Below are 20,798 nucleotides of genomic sequence, written 5' to 3' on the forward strand. Positions count from 1 at the left end.
TCTGCACTGCTTACACATTAAGTTTGCACTAGCGAACTGGATGCAAAGTATGGACTAAGTGAACTTAAACCCCATCAGCGTCCTACATATCAGGTGCAGATCATCAGGGCCTACCTTCAACCTGGGGAACCTTCTTGAGGAAGAGAACTGATTATTTCAAAGTGGTTGCAGTCAATTTTTAGAAAAAGCAGACTCCGCAGGTCCAACCCCTGACACATAAGAGTGGAAGATGAATCCTCATTCCTCTAAAGATTTGAACATAATTCAGAAAACTTAAGCTTCATGTTAGCAATCTCTATCAACATGGTCTAAAATTCGCTGAGACCCCACTGCCCTTGCAGTTTTCTGTGATGACTAAGCAACTACAGCATATTGAAGGCCCATATGCACCCTCCACTTCCTATTCCCTTCAATTTATAATGGTGATGAGGCATTTCTGACTTCACTTTTAACTAGGTGTGGCAAACATCTCTAAGTAGACTGAACAGTTAGTAAATTAGGTAAGATATTAAAATGGGGAGCAGGGTCCATATCCCTGTTGAAATAGGAGCCTGCCTGGTAACAGGTGCAAAGCATGCCTTTAACTGCAACTAACCAGTTCAGTTGTGTGGCTTCTCACTGCAGGGGTGGGAAAGGAAGAAATCCTGAGTTACACCCTCACCTGAAGGAACAGACCTCACAAGAGAAGCAAATAAACATTTTATTTCCACAGCACACCTTCCCTTTTCCCAAAGAACATTAGTTCACCTCAGCCATCAAAGCAGAGGGCGAAAGCTGCAAGTGACAAGGCAAGGGGCTCCTAGAAAAATAGATTATAACCAAGGCTCTCCTCTTGGGGACCCAAACCCGTCCCCAGGCTCCCCCTCAGGGCTTGCCAAATGGAATGAAAGGCATGGAAAGGGGCTGGGAGAAAAGCCAGCTCCACTGAACAAAGGGGAGAGGAGCCTGGCAGTGAGCAGACCTGGGAGGGGTGTGGGATGGGATGAGCTTTGCTCCTCAGCTGAGTGCTGGATAAAGGAAGAGGGAAGAAATAATTTATTGGGTGATGTAATGGTGCGTGGTTTCAATCATGGCGACCATTCCAGATCTCTCTCAAGTGAAGCTAAATTCTGGCCGGTCTATGGAGGTAGAAATTGAGGATGGAAGGAAAGTTTAGAATCCCTCCTCCCCAGGAGAATAGACATTTATTACCCAGCTCTACCCTTTGGCCCAGCCTGCCTCCCCAAATGGCTTCCAAATCCCTCAGCTAAAATCTGCATCAGAAAATGGAATGGGGATGTTGCCTTGCCCAAACTCTCCAGCCTCAGAACTGATAGAGAGGTTGAAGAGCAGCGGTGGGGAAAAGGAAGTTAAGGAATGAAATTACAATTTCCCCTCATCCCCTACTCAAATTCCAGTCCCAGGGCTGGGCTAGGCAGACTGGGAGAGAAGACCAGGCAGCTGTTCTCAGGGACCCATGCAGACCTGCTGGACAGACATAGTAGGTGAGAGAAGGCCGAGCTGGAGGCCAGGAGGGTTCTTTAGGCTCCTAGAGGGAGAAGCAGGGGCCTGGGGTCAAGGGGGAGTGGGAAGCAACACAATAACAAACAGTGGGAAGAACCTTTGAACCCTCAAACTTACGGGCCACCCTCCACCACCCGCCCCCCAAGTGCTGACAGAGGGGCCCCTGCAGGTGGCAGGATAATCAAGGGCAGAGCTTGATGCGGGTGCCCTTGGAGAGCACCCGGAAGAAAGGAAAGACACGCTCGCCCAGGAAGGCAGCCGAGAAGGTGTGCACGTGGGCTAGAGTCTCTGCATTGTAGAAGCCCAGGCGCCCAGCTTCATAGTCCAGGTACACGCCAAAGCGCCGCGGTTTCTCACTGGGGCTCAGCAGCGTCTGTTCCGTGGAGCTCTGGGCCTGGTAGCGTTTGCCGTTGGTGCCCACGCACCACACTTCCCGCTGGAGCAGGGGCTGCTGGGGCAGGTGGAGCCGGCGGCGGCGATGATGATGGCGTGAGGAGCTGGCATCCCCGCTGCCCACGGAGGAACCCCCGGGGCCCACCTTTTCTTTATGATGGGTTGATTCACGGGCAGCGCCCACCGCCCAGCCCCGCCGCCCGCCCACCTCTACCTCCCAGTAGTGCCGGCCAGAGCGGAAGCCCTGGGCCCCCAGTACGCAGCAGTCGGCCAAGAAGCGCTTGGGATGGTCAGCAACCTCCTGCCGCCGCTCTGCCAGGCGGACTCCCCGGCGGTCAGGGGACAGCATCAGGGCTGGGTGAGCCGTGTCAGGGTCCAGCGTCAGGTCCACTTGGGAGGGAGGGAGGACAAATACGCCAGGGCTGGAACGGCTGTTCCCCTGTCAGCAGCCAACTTCACAGACTGGGCCTTTCCTGCCCCCTTCCTCCCTGAATCCAGCTCCTCATACCATCCCAGGGGCCAGCCTCAGATTCCTGCAGGCTCATCTTGCTCCTCACTCTTGTTGCTAGAACAGCTGACAGGTCTTCCCCCAGCCTGGCCCTTCCTGCCACTCCACCCCACCCCACCCTCCAGGCCTGCCTGCACTAGGACCACCTGCTCATGGCTTGAAACCTCAACCTCAGAGTGGCTGCCTGGATCCTGCTCCATCTCAACCCCCACAATTTCCCTGGGGCCCAACTTCCCTCAGGACCCAGTCTCAGGTCTGTGAAGGGAAAGGCAAAGGAAAGTCATGGAGGTGACCTCCCTACCTCTCGCAGCCTGACAGAACATCCGGCTCATTTTCCTCACAATGGCATCTGTCAGGAAGTCATGGCTATGGGGTTGGCACGGGTCAGGGGACCAGACCTCTGGGGGCTGCAGCTGTACCTCTTCACACCTGGAGGAAGGGGACCGGGCAGGGGGTGGGACCATGATATTCCCAGAGGGAAGAGCAAAAGCTGAGGGGAAGGAGAGGAGGGTCCAGGAGATGGAAACTCAGGTCCTGGGGAAGGAAGGAGAGGAGAGGGATACCCAAGAGAAGCAGGGACAGGGAACCAGATGCCACTGGGTCACAAAGGGCAAAGAGTGGGAACACACCTATTGAAAGTCTCCTTGATGTCCTGGGAATAAGAGAAACAAAAAGAGGGAGAGGGAGAAAGAGATAAAGAGAGTGTCAGCTGCACAGGAACAGCGTTCCCCGATCTCCAGTCAGAGACTGAACCTGAGCAGGAAGGGAGAAGCAGCACCCTCACGGCCCTCAGTGAACACACATCCATTTCAACCACCCCATGCCTCGCCACACCTAACTCGCCTCATCCTGCTGTGAGCCCAGGGACACTGTCATTCCCACAATACGACTTGCTCGCCTTTTTCAGGATGTCACTGTCAAAAAGCCTTTCCTCAACTGTCATTTAAACCTCTTCTACAACCGAATCTTCATGCTTTTCACTGGGTATAATCGCCACACATACCACATTCGACATTAATTCTGTTTCCAGCTTTAAAACATGTTTTTGGTCTTCAGGTTCAATCATGGTGGGTTCCTCCCAGGGAGAAAAGAGGCAGCTCTGGACAGGTGTTTGGTAAGCACTGCCTGACGCCAACACAGAACGCTGGGGGAACAGGGAGGGGACACAGCTCACCTGGAGCAGCCGGAGACCCCCCTGCTGGCTCCGCTCCTGGGCCTCAGCCAGCAGGCGGCTGAGCTGGGCAGCCTGCTCTGCAAGGCGACTAGCCGCGGCTCCCGCACGCCCCAGCTGGGCTTCATGCATCTCTCGGAGACGCCGCTCCAGCCCTGCCTGCTCTTCGGCCAGAAACCGTGTCAGTCGCCCAAACTCTGAGGCCACCGCTGCCAGCTCTGACTTCATCTGGCTCTGGAATGGTGCAAAGGGGATGGCAGATACCACCTCAACACATAGGAAGATAACCTCCAGTTTTGCAACTACCACTTCTCAATGCAAGGCAAAGGAGCCCTACATTCCCCGGGTCCAAGACAGTCCTGGAAAGAGGCTCATCTCCTACCAGCCTTACTTCTCAGCCTTACCAGATACCACCCCCTTGCTCCCAGCACAGTGGTCTCAAACTCACTAACCTCTGCCTGGAACACTCCTCTCCACCTGATTCTACCTAACTTGACTCATCATTCAGGTCCAACCTTAAATATTCCAAGACAAGCCTTCCCTCCTCTCCAGATCTAAATCAGGACCATCCCCACAAATATCACTGCATCTCTCTGTGGCACATATAATATTGAAACGTTGTGTTTAAATGACATAACTGTTAACATCCTTTCCCCCACTGTACCATGAGCTCCCACCAGCAGGGACTAGGAATGTCTTTGTTTGCCACAGTGTCCTCGGACCCTGACATAGTGCCAATCAGAGTAGACACTTGGTAAAAATTTTTGAAATGAATAAATACAAGAATTCAGGAATAAAAACATGAAGTTAGGGTCCCGATGCCATTAAACACAGTGACCTTAAGAAAGTCACCCAACAGCCCCAGATCAGAACTTGGAAAAACTTTTTCTGTAAAGGTCCAGATAGTAAATATTTTTATGCTTTGTGGGCTAAGAGGCAAAAATCAAGGATATTATGTAGGGACTTAATATCCTGTAACAGAAAAAAGTACTGCCCAGTCCCACCCTATTTGCCAGGGATGGCCCTTCCTGGGTGGTGGGCACACTTTTCAAAGTTACCATCGGCTGCAGACGCTGTAACAGGCCAGAGGAGGGTCCTAACTGACCAGACGCTTGAGGGGAACAGCCGCCACGGTCAGCTTCACTCTACGCCAGGGGCACACAGATCCTGTTACCTCTATACCCAGGAGAGCCCGAAAGTATCAACTTGGGCAGCTGGCCAGAAGCACGGTGACTTCCTACTCCCAGAGAGATTCTACCATTCAGTGCCTAGCAGTTGCCAGCAGCAGAGTCCCTAATGTTCAGGTGGCGGTGAGCATGGGCCCTGGGTAGTGGCAAGGCCCAGGCACTGGCTGGGAAGGGAGGAAGGAAGAGGGACAGAAGGGGAGGTCCTGGCTTGGTCTATGAAGCTCACAGTGCCAGCCCATTCCAGCAGGGCCTGCTGGGGTTATGAAAACAGGCCGGAGATGGGGAATGGAAAAAATATCTTAAAAGACTCCTTGGAGAAGGGTGAGCAATAATGAAAAAAAAAAAAAAAAAAAGCGGGTGTGTGTGTGTGTGTGCTGAGAAAACACTGGACTAGGAAATATTAGGTCTCTGCAGTGCTAACATACACTAAATCCTGCCCCAGCTTAAACACACTGGCCCCCTCTCAGGACAGAGCACGGTCCCAGGACAGTGTCCGCCTCATGCTCAGGGCTGCTCTGCCCAGTGCCTGCATGGATCCTGGGGCCGGCAGCTTCTCTGACGGCTGCTATGTGGGTTTTGCTTTGCCCGCTTCAGGCTCTGGTGTCGGGTAGAAAGCCTGTTCTGCAGCCTTGGGCCAAGCACCTAGGCCCTCCAATCCAGGCCTCAGTTTCCACTCCATTTTAGCACCAGGAATGAACATGCCTCCTGATTCTCTAAGGCCCTGCTCTCCTCAGCACCCAGGGAAAGCATCTACCCCTCTCCCAGGCCCTAGCTGTCCCCTCCTCAGGGGACCGAGTCACTACCTGTGACAGTGGGAAGCCCTACCTTCCTTGCCTCGACTGTAATGCCCATCAGCCCCTGTCGAGGACATTCACCCACCTTCAGTTCTGTCACTCGCCTCTCCTCCTTGGCTTTCATCTTCTGCACAGCCTCCAGGTGCTTCCTCAGTGGCTCCACGTGCCCCTGCAGTTTGGCCTGAGGAAATAGAAAAAGGAAAGTGGGGGCTGGGAGAGGCACCTGCCCTTCAAAGCCTACCTCTGCAATCCTCCCTATAGCAAGATGGGTCAAAGCCTGATCCCTACCCCCCAAAATGGGTGTCAACTGAGTATTATACTCCTTCCTCCACTTCCTTCTTTCAGATGATGACAAAAGCCTCCAATCCCTCTGTGCGCGTCTGCAGAAGCCGTGTGTATTCTTTTTTTTTTTTTTTTTTTGAGACACAGTCTTGCTCTGTCGCTCAGGCTGCAGTGCAGTGGCACGATCTTGGCTCACTGGAACCTCCGCCTCCCAGATTCAAGCGATTCTCCTGCTTCAGCCTTCCCAGTAGCTGGTACTACAGGTGCCCACCACCACGCCTGGCTAATTTTTTTATTTTTAGCAGAGACGTAGTTTCACCTCACCATGTTAGCCAGTATGGTCTCGATCTCCTGACCTCGTGATCCGCCCACCTCAGTGCTGAGATTACGGGCGTGAGCCACCGCGCCCGGCCGGCCCTGTGTGTATTCTCTCAAGACTAGACAGCTCCCATGCTCACAGCTGACGGGAAGTGGCTTAAGCCCTGCACCAGAGTCTTTCCAGGGGTGCCCTCACCTTTGGTCCCTTTCCCTTTCACAGGCGATCTTCCCCAGAACTTTTCTCTCTAAATACTTTTCTGATGATTTTGTTCCTATGCTAAAACCCTTCCATGGGTCACCACCACTTCCAAAACATTGACCCCACACTTTCAGCCTCACCTCTACACTCAACGCCTTCCACACAGACTCTTAAGAGGTTTGACCACATAAAATTGTCATTTCCTGAGTATAATTCCATGCTGTCCCCTCTGTCTGGGAGTGCCTTTCTCCACTTGGCCCAAGGTATTCTTCCTTTAAAACAGCTCCCTGAAAATGGCCCTGATCCTCCCCACCCCCAACTTCCTCTGTGATCCCAAGAAATATCTAATACATGACTTCCCAGGGCACCAATGACAGGTGTGCCTCCTCCAGGACACTGCGGAGTCCCTGCCCACACTTCACTTATTTCAACTTCTTTGCTTCTTTCTGCTCATCTGCTTTCTCTCCTGCTCAATTACTTGCTAAATGGGAAAGAACACCAAAACCTCTCTTCCAAAGGTTGTAACTGTTACAGCCAATAGGCACATGAGCTCTGTGTTTCTACAATTTGTAGCCAAATACTTTTCTTTAAAGGGCTGTTAGCCCAGAATGAGTGGAATAAGCCCTACCTATTTGCTCTTTCCTTTTTTATGTCTTCTACTAGCTTGTCTCCTTTTCTTTGAGAGATAATATAGAGTAGGGGAGCTCAAGCCTAGACTCCAATCAGGACCAGAGTGAAGTGAAGTGACCTCAGGCAAGCCATGCTTTCAGTTTCCTCAGCTTCAAATAAGGAGAATGGACCTCATGGATAGCACACTTAGTGCAGTGCCTGGCATGTAGCAGAAGATCAGTAAATGTTATCGAATATTTGCTCCCTATACCTTAAGCTGCCCGTGACATCCTGATAATGACCCCTGAACTAAAGAGTTTACCAAGCCAGAGTGCAAATAGCAGTTGCTGCACAGGGTAAGTGGTTGTGGACAAAATTACAGTAATAATGGAATTATAGTCAACTCATGAAAATAGCATGAACTACACAAAATTTGGCCTTTTTTTTTTTTTTTGAGACGGAGTCTCGCTCTGTCGCCCAGGCTGGAGTGCAGCGGCGCGCTCTCGGCTCACTGCAAGCTCCGCCTCCCGGGTTCACGCCATTCTCCTGCCTCAGCCTCCCCAAGTAGCTGGGACTACAGGCGCCCGCCACCACGCCCGGCTAATTTTTTGTATTTTTAGTAGAGACGGGGTTTCACCGTGGTCTTGATCTCCTGACCTCGTGATCCGCCCGCCTCGGCCTCCCAAAGTGCTGGGATTACAAGCATGAGCCACCACGCCTGGCCCAAAATTTGGCCTTCTGATGTAACTTTCTACTTTTCTAGTCAATAATTTCTCCATTAATTCAGAATTTATAACGCTTAAATTTACCATTTAGTGTTTTTCTTTTTTTTTTTTTTTTTTGAGACACAGTCTTGCTCCGTCACCTAGAATGGAGTGCAGCGGTGCCATCTCGGTTCACTGCAACATCCACCTCCTGGGTTCAAGCGATTCCCCTGCCTCAGCCTCCCGAGTAGCTGAGATTAAAGGTGCCCACCACCACATCTGGCTAATTTTTGTATTTTTAGTAGAGACGGGGTTTCACCATGTTGGCCAGGATGGTCTTAAATCCTGCCCTCAAGTGATCTGCCCACCTCTGCCTCCCAAAGTACTGGGACCACAGGTGTGAGCCACCGTGCCTAGCCCCTAAATTGCTGACAAAAACAAAAATTAATAAGCACAAATTCAAACAGAGTGGTATTTAAGATATATTTTCTTTTTTTTTTTTTTTTTTTGAGATGGAGTCTTGCTGTGTTGCCCAGGCTACAATGCAATAGCACAATCTTGGCTCACTGCTACCTCTGCCTCCCAGGTTCAAGCGATTCTCTTGCCCCAGCCTCCCAAGTAGCTGGGATTACAGGCGCATGCCACCATGCCGGCTAATTTTGTATTTTTAGTAGAGACGGAATTTCACCATGTTGGCCAGGCTGGTCTTGAACTCCTGACTTCAAGTGATCAACCTGCCTCAGCCTCCCAAAGTGCTGGGATTACAGGTGTGAGCCACCGCGGCCAGCCAGTTGTAAGAGAAGTTCTCAAAACATTTTTTTTTTTTTTTTTTTGAGACAGAGTCTCGCTCTGTCGTCCAGGCTGGAGCGCAGTGGTGTGATCTCGGCTCACTGCAAGCTCCACCTCCCCCGGGTTCACGCCATTCTCCTGCCTCAGCCTCCCGAGTAGCTGGGACTACAGGCGCCCGCCACCACGCCAGGCCAATTTTCAAAACATTTAACTGTTGAGCAGACACAGTAATACTAGCACTTTGAGGGGCCAAAATGAGAAGATTGCTTGAGGCCAGTGGTTCAAGACCAGCCTGAGCAACACAGCAAGATCCTGTCTCTACAAAAAAAAAAAAAAAAAAATTAGCTGGGCATGATGGCACACACCTCCAGTCCCAGCTACTACTCAGGATCACCTGAGCCCAGAAGGTCAAGGCTGCAGTGAGCTATGATCATGCCACTGCATTCTAGCCTGGCCAGAGCGAGACCCTGTCTCAAAAAAAACAAAACAAACATGTAACTGTTCAGGAACTATATTTACATATCATTTGTGTGTTATTACCTATTCAACAAAAAAAATTTTCACAAAACATTTTGCCAAGCTACTGTTGGTTACTGCATGTACATATCTGAAAAGAATAAATGACCCACTTGTGGCATGGCACGGTGCTCACGCCTGTAATCCCAGCACTTTGGGAGGCGGAGGCAGGCGAATCACAAGGTCAGGAGATTGAGACCATCCTGGCTAACATGGTGAAATCCCGACTCTACTAAAAATACAAAAAAATTAGCCGGGCGTGGTGGCAAGTGCCTGTAGTCCCAGCTACCTGGGAGGCTGAGGCAGGAGAATGGTGTGAACCTGGGAGGCGGAGCTTGCAGTAAGCCGAGAATGCGCCACTGGACTCCAGCCTGGGCGACAGAGCGAGACTCCGTCTCAAAAAAAAAAAAAGAATGACCCACTTGTAAAATAGCCTATTAAGTCAGAAAGGGAATCACTCAAATTAGTTCTATACAATAAAACTATGTATTTACATGTACTCATCATTTAATGTCAGATTAAATACGTGTATATGGCCTCCCAAATTGCAGAGCGCAGTAAACAGATCAAGAAAAGAGAGTACGGCCAGGTGCAGTGGTTCACGCCTGCAATCCTAGCACTTTGAGAGGCCAAGGTGGGCGGATCACCTGAGGTCAGGAGTTCGAGATCAGTCTGACCAACATGGAGAAACCCCGTCTCTACTAAAAATACAGAAAATTAGCCGGGTGTGGTGGCACATGCCTGTAATCCCAGCTACTTGGGAGGCTGAGGCAGGAGAATCGCTTGAATCCGAGGCGGAGATTGTGGTGAGCCAAGATCGTGCCATTGCACTCCAGCCTGGACAACAGTGAAACTGCGTCTCAAAAAAAAAAAAAAAAAAAAAAAAAGGAAAAGAAAAGAGATTATGACTTTTTTTAATTCCTCACCTACTTCAGGACCTAATACGGGATTTTCAGGCAGCTGGCATTGAACAGATTTGGCTAATGCAAATTAAAATCCAGTTTCAGAAGCTCCTTGGAGCAGTCCTACTGGGGGAGGTGAAAGAGAAGGGGTGGAATGCCCATGGATAGTTTGGCCTGGATTCCTGGTCACAAAGTGACCACACATGATATGATGGGTATGCTTAATTAGGAACTGAGGAGATGGAAAGGACAACAGGAGCTCACAGTCTCTGCTAAAAATTTAGGGACTAACAGCTAGGCAATGTTACCAATGCAGTGATCCCCATGCTAGACTGGGCTTTTTAAAGATATTCTCCTACTCAGTGATTCAGAAACTCTAGTGGTAGGATCCACTGTATTTTTGAAAACCTCCCCTAGTAATTCCAACAATCAGGCAGGTTTAACAATCTTTGTGTAGCCAGGCATGGTGGCTCATGTCTGTAATCCCAGCACTTTGGGAGGCCAACACAGGCGGATCACCTGAGGTCAGGAATTTCAGAACAGCCTGGCTAACATGGTGAAACCCCATCTCTACTAAAAATACAAAAATCAGCCAGGTGTGGTGGCGAGCGCCTGTAATCCCAGATACTCGGGAGGCTGAAGCAGGAGAATCACTCGAACCCGGGAGGTGAAGGCTGCAGTGAGCCAAGATCATGCTACTGTACTTCAGCCTGGGCAACAGAGTGGGACTCCGTCTCAAAAAATTAAAAAAAAAAAAAAAATCACTCGTAGAAGGAATTGTTACTTGTGATGAGGTAATGCAGGTTTGTCCAGCTGTGCCACTCAGAGCTGAGAAGCCCTAGACACATTACTCTAAAATTGGGGTAACGAAAATAATACCTAAATGAAGTTATAGCAGGAATCAGGAGAAGGTCTGAAAACATGAGTTATAAAACAAAAAAAGCTCTGTGCAGACCACACAGAGGCTACCCTCTCCTCCTCCTGGTCCCACTGCTTCAAACCCATCCAGGCCTTCACTAAGTAGTGCTATTTGTGCTGGCTGCCTTGCAGACAAATCTCCTTTACCTATGTCCAAAGAAGAGTCAAAATGAGAAGTAGGGGCAAAGGCCGGGCACGGTGGCTCACGCTTGTAATCCCAGCACTTTGGGAGGCCGAGGCGGGCGGATCACGAGGTCAGGAGATCGAGACCACGGTGAAACCCCGTCTCTACTAAAAATACAAAAAAATTAGCCGGGCGTGGTGGCGGGCGCCTGTAGTCCCAGCTACTCGGAGAGGCTGAGGGAGGAGAATGGCGTGAACCCGGGAGGCGGAGCTTGCAGTGAGCCGAGATTGCGCCACTGCACTCCAGCCTGGGCGACAGAGCGAGACTCCGTCTCAAAAAAAAAAAAAAAAAAAAAAAAAAAAAGAGAAGTAGGGGCAAGATATTTGTCAAACTAGAATCAGACTCCAAGAAAGTTACATCAGAAAAGTCAAACAACAGACATCCAAATGGTGGTGGCATTGTTAGTATACACCAGGGGAAGGGACAGTAAATAAATACGTCAATTATTACTGAAGCTCTGTGGCCCTCTGTATGGTACTTAAAGCCTCTCTGACTTTGTTTCCCAATCTATAAAATGGGAATGGAAAACATATCAAACTCAGTGTTGTTTGGGTTTTAACGAGACAGTCCATGAAAAGTGCCTAGTACAGCGCCTGGTATACATATAAATGTCCAGCGAATATTACCTGTCAATCCTGGATAAGTTAAAGTTCAAAGACACTCAGAGACTTAATCAAGATTTGACAATGCAAGTTGCAGAGCCAGGTCTTCTGACTGAAAAGCTCCTCCTTTCTAGTCAGTGCATAAGAGTGACACAGAGCCAAACAAAGTCCTTGAAGCCATATCGTGGTGGTTGGTGAACCCACTGGGAGGCAAGTGCAGGGCATTTGGGTCTGACACTGACACTAGCAGTTATCTCTGTGTTCCTGCTTCTGAGCCTTTTCTTGTCCTTTGAAGCCCCCAGTTCTTTCCATCTCTAGGTGTCTCCGTCAAGGACAGACTTAAGACTCACCCGAAAGAAAACGAGACTTCTGGTAAAGCCCTAGAGACCTGATCTGGCATCACCGGCTTTGCTCTATTTGCTTTGAGGAAGCCATCCTTCCCTGGTCCTCTTCACTGCATCTGCTCTGTGTACAGAATCCTTCTCATTCCAACCCACCTTGGTGGCAGTAAGTGCTTAGATAAGCACTCAGCTCACTAATACCACGAGGTTCTTTGGTGGGCGAAGAGATGTTTCCTTTTCCCAGCTCCTCTTACTTCCTCTCCGCCCCCCACTAAACGCCCATCTTCTCTCTGTACTTCTCTCACCTTGTACTCCTGCACCACCTCCTCCAATGGCACCACGCTGTGCTGTTTGTGGCTCCTGGATTCTCTGCACACCACACAGATGGCCTCTTCGTCTACCTCGCAGAAGAGCTTCAGGGCTTCTTGGTGTTTGGGACAGATGCCCTGATCGGTCACGCGGCTCCCTCGACCAGGGGTTGGGTGCATCTGCCGAATCACCTGGACCATATTGGCCAGCTGCAGGTTGGGGCGGAAGCTCCGCCGAGGAAAGCTCTTTCGGCACTGAGGGCATGTGAAGCACCTCCGAGGGGCTGGAGGCGGGGGCAGTGGGGTGACGGGGTCTAGATCCTCTTCCTCATCCTCCTCCAGCACTTCCTCCTCGTCCTCCTCATCCTCCCCTCTCAGGTCCTCCTCCATGTCCCCCAAGTAGTAGTCCAGGTCTTCCTCCTCGTCCTCCTCCTCCCACATATAGTCCATGTTGTCCCAGCTGGACCTGCTCATGCCACTGGTCCAGAACACACCCTCTTCTTCCTCCTCGACCTCCTCCTCCATGTCACCCTCGTAGTCTTCATCCCGCATGGGGGTGTCCCACCCCGCGCCAGGCCCCACAGCCTCCACTTCCTCCTCCTCTGCGTCCTCCTCCTCCTCCTCCCGATCTAACTCATCCCTGTCCTCCTCATCCTCCCCACCCCACAACTGGGTTACACAGACTCGGCAGAAGTTGTGCCCGCAGCCGATGGACACGGGGTCCGTGAAGTAATCGAGGCAGATGGCGCACACCGCCTCCTCCTGAAGGGTCTGCACAGGGTTGGGTGTCATGGCAACGGCAGCCATCTTAGTGTCCAGCCAGCCAGTGTACAGGTTCCGTGGGGGGGCGAGGGGCGGGGGTCTTCCCTACCGACGCCCTGGCGACCCGGCTCCACCCCCAGCCCTGCCCCTCCACACCTCGCCCCAAGAGCAGCCAGAGAGATGTCGTCCCGACAACCCACCCCGCCACAGTGTTCCCTACTCCCAAACGACAACCGTGTCTCTGCCAGGCGCCACCGCCAAGTCCCTCAGGTGGCTCTGAGTGCAAATCTGCCCCAATGCTCCCTTGGACTCCTCATAAACCCCCGCCCCTCCTCACTTCCTGGCCCCGCCCCTAGCTTCCGGCCTCCTTCCCAACACTTCCGGCGTCTACACACCACCTAAGCTCCCGACTTCCCTCCGCTGTCGTGCTAGTCCCCTTTTTTGCCCGCTGGGCCCCAGGGCGACAGGAAATGGCGAGGAGACGCTCTAGTCTGCACTAGAGAACAGGGCGGGAGGGCTAGGACGGTGGAGGCCCACGTCTCCGTTGTGCGGGGCCGCGGGGAACGCAGAACAGAGGAACCGCCTACCCCCATCCCCCGCCGCTGGGGAGAAACTTCGGGGGGTTGGGGGAGCGCTTGGCGGCCGTCTGCTTTCGGTGCTATCACCGCATCGGCCAGGCGCCATCCTACCCTCCCGGCACAGCCGACTGCAGCCGGTACTCCCCACAGCCGTTGCCGGAAGCGAGGGGGTGGGTCCGCGGCGCGCCGTGAAGTACTTCCGGCCCTTCTAGGCAGACGACTTTGTTGTGGAGGACTCAGAGAGTCGTCCGGGTCGGACCGGGGGCGGGGCCTGAGAAAGCGCTTCGCGGGTAGGGCCGCAGACGCCCCACCCTCCCCCAACTGTAGTAGGCGTTCCGCATCCAAGGTAGAAACTGCCAACCGGACGCTGTCTCATGGTTTAGATGAACTTCCCTAACTGCCCAGCAGTAAAGAAGTGGTGACGAATCATTACATTTACATTCTCACAGCATCTCTGCAGAAATAGATGCTTTGTGCGGTTGAAATAAGCTTAAATAGCTCTTTAAAATTTATTTTTATAGAGATTTGATGTCGATACATGGTAAATAAATAAATAAATGTTGTTTGATGCGAGAAAAATGACGGGGCCATTATTTATGTACAGAATCTCCAGTGAGTGCCAGACACGGCGTGACGCCAGGGCTGGGCCTGCAGAACTTACCCTGCTCTCAAGGCGGCTCCCGGGAAAACTCCAGATGGACGTCGTGCTTCCTAGGTGGGTGGTCAGGCCTCTGAGGATGTCAGATCAAACGCGCCGAAAACCACGAACCCTCGTGGGTGAACTGTGCTAGGCCATTACAGGAGCTGCGGACTCGGCTGCGGTGGACAAGTCCGTCCCCAGAACCTGGACACCGCTCAGCCGGCCGCAGCAGGGGTCCCCGGGCCTGTCCTACAAAAGCGCTGGCCTAGAGCTATCCCGGCCTTCGCAGCCACGTGTGTCTTCAGGACGACGTCGGCTCCAGGATAAGCACGGCGGTTTCCGTAGTGTAGTGGTTATCACGTTCGCCTCACACGCGAAAGGTCCCCGGTTCGAAACCGGGCGGAAACACATTTTGGTGTGTTCAGGAGAACTTCTCTCCCGAGGCCAGCCTTACCTGGCAGGAAGGACATATGTGTGTCCCTGGGCTTCGGAGGAACACGGACTGGGGCAAAACTGAAGGAGAGCCCTACTCATACCAGGCCCTTAATGAACACTCGCAGTGTAAATTCAGGTCTCGCACCTCACCTAAGCTCTTTCTCTTCTCTTCTGAAGCCTATGCAGCCATCACATGTACAGGAATCCGTAGATTTCAGATCCTCGGCTCTAGTGCCCAGAACAGAGCCAAGCGCAGTATTTGTACAGTGGAAACGTGGCTACACCTTTGTCTTCAGAGACAAAGTTACAGAGCTGCTGTAACTGCCCGGCTAGCTCAGTCGGTAGAGCATGAGACTCTTAATCTCAGGGTCGTGGGTTCGAGCCCCACGTTGGGCGAGACTTCCTTTTGGAAAGGTTAAGGCAAGCCGTGTTACGTAAGTGCACAAATGGTGTTCTCATTACCAAGACCTAGTGGGTAGCGGATTCGCCAACGGTGGGTGCTGGGACTTGGACTAACCGGGTGGTCTCCGATCGGTGTGTGGAAGGCCCCGAGCAGAATTCTCACAACCTTTGCACCCTCTCTAACTCTCGAAGAAAGAAAGGCGGGTGGGTACCTGAGGCCCAATTCCTGCAGGCCAGCACCGCGGGCTGTGGTGCATGCATGACCCTTTGCTGTAGTCCACTCGCCCACGGACAGCACGTATTAGGCACTTTCTGTTTACCAGACGGCCTGCCCCCGTCTTGCTGTGAGACTTGCTGTGCTGGAGGGAACAATGTGATTTGCCAAAACTGGGGTGAGACCGCAGGACGGCCCCAGGCGTTCGTGAGCGTCAAAACCTATCTGATTCACTCCCACTTTACTGGGAAATTTAGTGGTTAGGATTCCACATTTGCTGCGACCTGCTTTCGACTCCCTGTCAAGAAAGATGCTTTGTGTTATCTGAGAAACTTGTCTTCCGTATATTCTTTTTTATGCTCTTCATTTTAAGAGTCTATTTTTGTGAGATGTTGCCCCACAAATACCAGCCTCCACGTTTCCCCCATACATAAATAAAGATAAAAACGGGCCATGCGCCGCGGTGGTTTATGCTTGTAATCCCAGTACTTTGGGTAAGCCAAGGTGGGAGGATCGCTTGAGCCCAGGATGGTCTCGAAATTAGTCCTGCAAATATAGGCCTTTTTTCTTTTCTTTTCTTTTCTTTTCTTTTTTTTTTAAGATGGAGTCTTGCTCTGTTTCCAGGCTGAAGTGCAGTGGCACCACCTCGGCTCACTACGACCTCCGCCTCCCGGGTTCAAGCGATTCCCCTGCCTCAGCCTCCCGAATAGCTGGGACTACAGGCGCGCCACCACGCCCGGCTAATTTTTTTGTATTTTAGTAGAAACGGGGTTTCACCATGTTGGCCAGGACGATCTCGATCTCCTGACCTCGTGATCAGCCTCCCAAAGTGCTGCGATGACAGGCGTGAGCCACCGCGCCCGGCCCCGTTTCGTATTTTTCAGCTATGGAAGTCTCCTCCGCACTCACACCACACCACGAGAGAAGTCTGTCGATCATAGAAAGCTGGCTTAACCTCGCTGAGCAAAAGACAGCATCGTCTTCTGTCTCAGGCGTATATGAAAGCGGGGACTTAGGAGGGCTACATAGTCTGTGAGGGCGGTCTGGGCAGAAGTTGGTCAGAGCTTGTAAATAGGCAGAGTCGCTAGTACAATCCCAGCACATGAGTTACTGGGGCTGTGGTCTTGGAACATCAGGCAGAGTCTAAACAAGCTGGTGCTCGAAGAGTTTTAAGTTTGACATTTCGTCTTGCACAAATTATTTCGGATTCTTTTGCAGACTGTGGTTTCAGGGTTATTTTTTACCACTTTCACTGGGACTGGAAAACTTCTTAAAGGATTCTGGCTTTTTCATTAAAGTGGAGATGAAGTGGACAGGCTTCTTTTCTTTGTCCTCCAGCAAGCCAAGGGAAGGCCCGCTGGAGCTTTTTGCTACAATTCCTGCTTTCTCTCCTCTCCACCCCTTCCACCCGTCGCCGCTCTGGCCGGGTCAGGTTTGGGATGCCCCTCCAGGCAAGTGACCCAAGCTGCTCCGGGCACAAACGCCGCAAGCTTTCAACAGTCGGAGAAGCACGACACACACGTGGAACCCGGTGGGATCTTTGGCCTCCTCCCAAACCCTGTGCTGATGGGGCCTGGGGAGACTGAGGGACTCACTCTGGTTTATATTTCAGGGGGTTCCGTCAGGAGTGATGCAAACAGGGAGTATGAGGGGGAGAAAGACTGTCGGAGACAGGGGCCGGAAGGACATAGGCCTGGTCCATGCAGGAGGCGGCCGGCGCCGGGTGAGGCGGCAGCCAGAGGGAGACGCAGGTGAAGGAGCGGGATGCACGGCTTGCAGCGGCGATAGATTTGGGTGGTTCCACAACCTAGATCACAGGCTGAGGATGCGGGAAGGGAGGGAAGAAAAAAACAATGACTTAGGTCTCGAACGGTTGGGCGTTAGATGCTGTGAGATACCTGGAAAAACTGCCCAAGACACGCGTGGATCTGCAGCTTGGGAGAACAGTTCTTGCTGGAACCAGAGACGCAGCTAAGGTGTGGGTCCTGCTGCGAGCCGACGTGACGCTCCAGGGTCAGCCTCGGGCGCTCGGAGGCGGAGACGGGATGGGAGAAAAGCCTGCAGCGAAGCGTCCACCCAGGCCGAGGGTGCCGCACAGTGCAAAGGAGATTGGCAGCGTCCAGTTCAGCACATGGTCTCGTAAGAGAAGGCGTCCATGGATTGGGCCACCTGTAGGCCCGTGGTGGCCTTGACCAGAGAATCGGACGCACACAAGAAGGGCTCCCGCCCTGCGCCGAATGGAGCGGGCCTTCGGGGTCACAGAGGCAGCAAGGATCCCTGATCAGCAGGACTGCGCCTCGCTCCCAAGCAATCCAGGTATTCGGAAATCAGGCGTCGGCGGCGGAAAAACATTTCGCAATATTAAGCAATCGCTACTACTTTTAAATTTACATATATGCAGATCTCCATATGACAGGCTTTAAGCGTCATTCCAACTCTACATACGTACATACCTTGGATGCTAGGATTGGCGAGTTTTATTTTTATAAAAATACTTAAAATTTTTCATTGAACTTTTAAAATGTAATAAAAATTTCAGATTTATCTTTAAAAACTGACTTTAAATTTTGATATTCACTAATTTATATTTTGCCGTTTATTTTAATACTTATGCATAATTCATAGAAATAAATTTTTGAAAAGACATAAAAATAATTTCACTTTTTGATTTTTATGTTTACTGTAATTTACATTTTAACAAAATGTATTCAAATATCGTGTGCTTTGAATGCATTTTGCATTTTTTAAATCCTCTCTGTCATTACTGTCCATAGAGCACAAATCATGTGAAAATTAAAACCTCTGGCTATCTTCCCTGGAAGAAAAGGAACCACTAGGGAAGCCTATCCAGTCTTAAGCCTTGGAAGGTACATTTGCCTTTTCTCCCGCGATGCTCGCTAGTTTTTTGTTGTTGTTGTTTTTGAGACGGAGTCTAGCTGTGTCGCCCAGGCTGGAGTGCAGTGGAGCGATCTCGGCTCACTACAAGCTTCGCCTCCCGGGTTCACGCCATTCTCCTGCCTCAGCCTCCCGAGTAGCTGGGACTACAGGCACCCGCCACCACGCCCAGCTAATTTTTTGTATTTTTAGTAGAGACGGGGTTTCACCGTGGTCTCGATCTCCTGACCTCGTGATCCGCCCGCCTCGGCCTCCCAAAGTGCTGGGATTACAAGCGTGAGCCACCGCGCCCGGCCTTTGTTTTGTTTTTATTTATTATTATTATTATTATTATTCGAGACGGAGTCTTGCTGTGTCGCCCAGGCTGGAGTGCAGTGGCGCGATCTCGGCTCCCTGCAAGCTCTGCATCCCGGGTTCACGCCATTCTCCTGCCTCAGCCTCCCGAGTGGACTACAGGCGCCGCCACCACGCCCGGATAATTTTTTTGTACTTTTAGTAGAGACGGAGGTTTCACCATTTTAGCCAGGATGGTCTCGATCTCCTGACCTGGTGATCCGCCCGCCTCAGCCTCCCAAAGTGCTGGGATTACAGGCGTGAGCCACCGCGCCCGGCTTTGTTTTACTTTTAATTGCTCGAAGTGACTGGGGTACCCTTAGAGGTCACGCTTTACAGTTTGACAAACAGCATTACGCAGGGCCACAGGAAGACTGGTGTTCTGGGGAAGAATGGATCTAAAGGCCATGATTCAATGGGTGAAGCCGACACCTGGGTGTTGACTACAACACTTATAAAAATCATTGAGGGCCTTTGCGGGTTTGTTTCCGTAGTGTAGTGGTTACCACGTTCGCCTAATACGCGAAAGATCCCCGGTTTGAAACCGGTTAGTAACAAAACTGTGTTTTCCTTCCAGTTCAAAAAGGTTTCTTAGTGTGGAGTCTATGTGTATAAATGTTCACAAATTTTGCTACACTTAGACACCAGCCGGATTTTCCAATCCATTGCCAATTAATTTCAACCTATGTATTCCATGTCTACGTCTGGAATATGAGGGTGAGAAGTAAGTGGTCTTACGTATGGTCATTATTAGGGTCTGACTGCAAAGTCCCGGCAGATCAAATACAGTCAGCCTCCGGGGAATGCCGGGGAATGCCACGGAATGACAGATGAACGATTAAAAAGTGCAAGAAGGCTCGGGTTGGAAATCCTTGGTGGAAGTTCAGGCCGTGGAAGGTGTGCACCGGAAGGCCAATAGTGATGGCGATAACTACAACGTGCACCACACATCAAGTAGTCTGCAGGTGTGGCCCTGCGCTTCCTGCAGAGGAACCTCACCATTCTGGGAGGTTGTTTACAGATGAGGCCACTGAGGCATGGACAGGTCACATAAGGCGGCGGAACACGTGAGACGGAGCAGAAGGACAGGGAACGGAAAAGAAACAGCGCACAGAGAAATTCAAGTGAAGTACAGGCTGGTTCGGGCGGAGGACTGCGCCACTTCCGGAGGGCCTGCAGCCCTGACACGGCCTTTGTGTTCGCAGTGGCGGTGGAGGGCGGTCAAGAGGACCATCAGCCTCTCCAAGGCGTGACCGTCGGCCTCCCCCTGCACCCATCCTCACTTGCAGCTCGTCGGCTTCGGGCCGTGGGACGCGGCGGGTGAGTTGGGAGCCCGCTCCCCAGGGGCCTCTTCAGCAATCTCAGGGAAAAGGCTGCAAAGGCTTCAGAGAAGAAGCCGGAGCGGTGGTCGGGATCCCTAATACAGCGCTCCTGGCGGGAGAGAAGCCCGGGAAAACCCACGTGCCATGCGGCCCCGGCAGCGCAGGCTGCTTCCCCGCCTAGAAAACCGGCTTCCGGCTTTCTCACGCCGCACCCGCACACTTGGGCAGGGACCAGCCGCCTCTTTCCCAGCACCTCTTCCCGACGTGAAAGGCGAATAAATGCAACATCTAAGTGCAAAGCAGGGGTCGGGCGTGTCAGCGCGCTACTGTAGCCCCAGCTACTCGGAAACCGGGCTTAAGAGTTCGAGACCAGCCTAGGCAACATAGACTGTCCCCTCCGCCCCCGGCCCCCGCCCCATCTCTAGGAAAAAAAAAATATATATATATATATTTTTTTTTTTAATTAGCCGAGCGTGGTGGTGCCTACCTGCAGTTCCAGTTACTACCCTAGGTCGAGGCTGCAGCGAGCCATGATCGCGCCACTGCACTCCAGCCTGGGCACCGAGCCCGTTAAAAAAAAAAAAAAAAAAAAAGGAAAGGTGGCAAAAACCAAAATTCTCTTTAACGTTTCATACATTTTAAATGCAGACAAAGCGTAATCAAAGCAGAGTCCCGTGGTGGGAAAGTTGTTGGGGCAGCGTTAGCATAACGTTCACAGAAAATATCAATGTCATGCCTATTTCTTCATCACCGCTCTTTCACACTTAATTGTAATTGTATACCTTCCCAGAATTTACGCATCAGAAAGTCCGGTAGTCAGCCTGGAACTCACAGACCCCATGCAGGAGAGTTCTCCCAGAGAATTCTCCCCGGCCCAACTTCTTCTCCTGACCCCTATCCCGCCGACCCACCCCCTCGCACTCCTCCTGTCGTGTTTAACTGACTGGTTTGAAGTGAGTCTGGACTTTGCTGACGGAGTGCCTTCTGCA

General features: G+C 51.7%; 1 protein-coding gene and 2 non-coding genes across 4 annotated transcripts; 2 read left to right on the forward strand and 1 right to left on the reverse strand.

The window, feature by feature from the left end:
* Nucleotides 1–682: 682 nt before the first annotated feature.
* Nucleotides 683–13,742, reverse strand: TRIM41 (tripartite motif containing 41). 2 transcript variants are annotated; one of them, XR_004032611.1, is made up of 7 exons: nt 12,226–13,742; nt 5,642–5,737; nt 3,579–3,809; nt 3,034–3,056; nt 2,706–2,833; nt 1,465–2,286; nt 683–1,118 (listed from the first exon to the last, which is right to left on the reverse strand). XR_004032611.1 is itself a non-coding variant. In XM_030824002.1 (6 exons), the coding sequence occupies exons 1-6, from the start codon at nt 13,033–13,035 to the stop codon at nt 1,685–1,687; spliced, it is 1,890 nt and encodes a 629-aa protein (XP_030679862.1). In that variant the 5' UTR covers nt 13,036–13,742; the 3' UTR covers nt 683–1,684. The 2 variants fall into 2 exon arrangements, 1 of the variants encoding a protein (XP_030679862.1); XM_030824002.1 differs by having other exon boundaries at nt 683–2,286.
* Nucleotides 13,743–14,543: 801 nt separating this feature from the next.
* TRNAV-CAC lies at nt 14,544–14,616 on the forward strand. Its single transcript has one exon. It is a non-coding gene; the product is annotated as a tRNA-Val (tRNA).
* A 350-nt stretch (nt 14,617–14,966) lies between these two features.
* Nucleotides 14,967–15,039, forward strand: TRNAK-CUU. Its single transcript has one exon. It is a non-coding gene; the product is annotated as a tRNA-Lys (tRNA).
* The last annotated feature ends 5,759 nt before the right edge of the window (nt 15,040–20,798 follow it).

This window comes from Nomascus leucogenys, chromosome 2 (assembly GCF_006542625.1).
Source record: "Nomascus leucogenys isolate Asia chromosome 2, Asia_NLE_v1, whole genome shotgun sequence".
Lineage (NCBI taxonomy): Eukaryota > Metazoa > Chordata > Mammalia > Primates > Hylobatidae > Nomascus > Nomascus leucogenys.

Excerpts from the sequence above, each read along its gene's own strand:
- TRIM41 (XM_030824002.1), bottom strand. The coding sequence starts at position 13,035 with ATGGCTGCCGTTGCCATGACACCCAACCCTGTGCAGACCCTTCAGGAG. Across the intron at positions 3,057-3,578 it reads GGGGTCTCCGGCTGCTCCAG|GACATCAAGGAGACTTTCAA; the intron begins GTGAGCTGTGTC and ends TCTTATTCCCAG. Across the intron at positions 2,287-2,705 it reads GTTCTGTCAGGCTGCGAGAG|TGGACCTGACGCTGGACCCT; the intron begins GTAGGGAGGTCA and ends CTCCCTCCCAAG.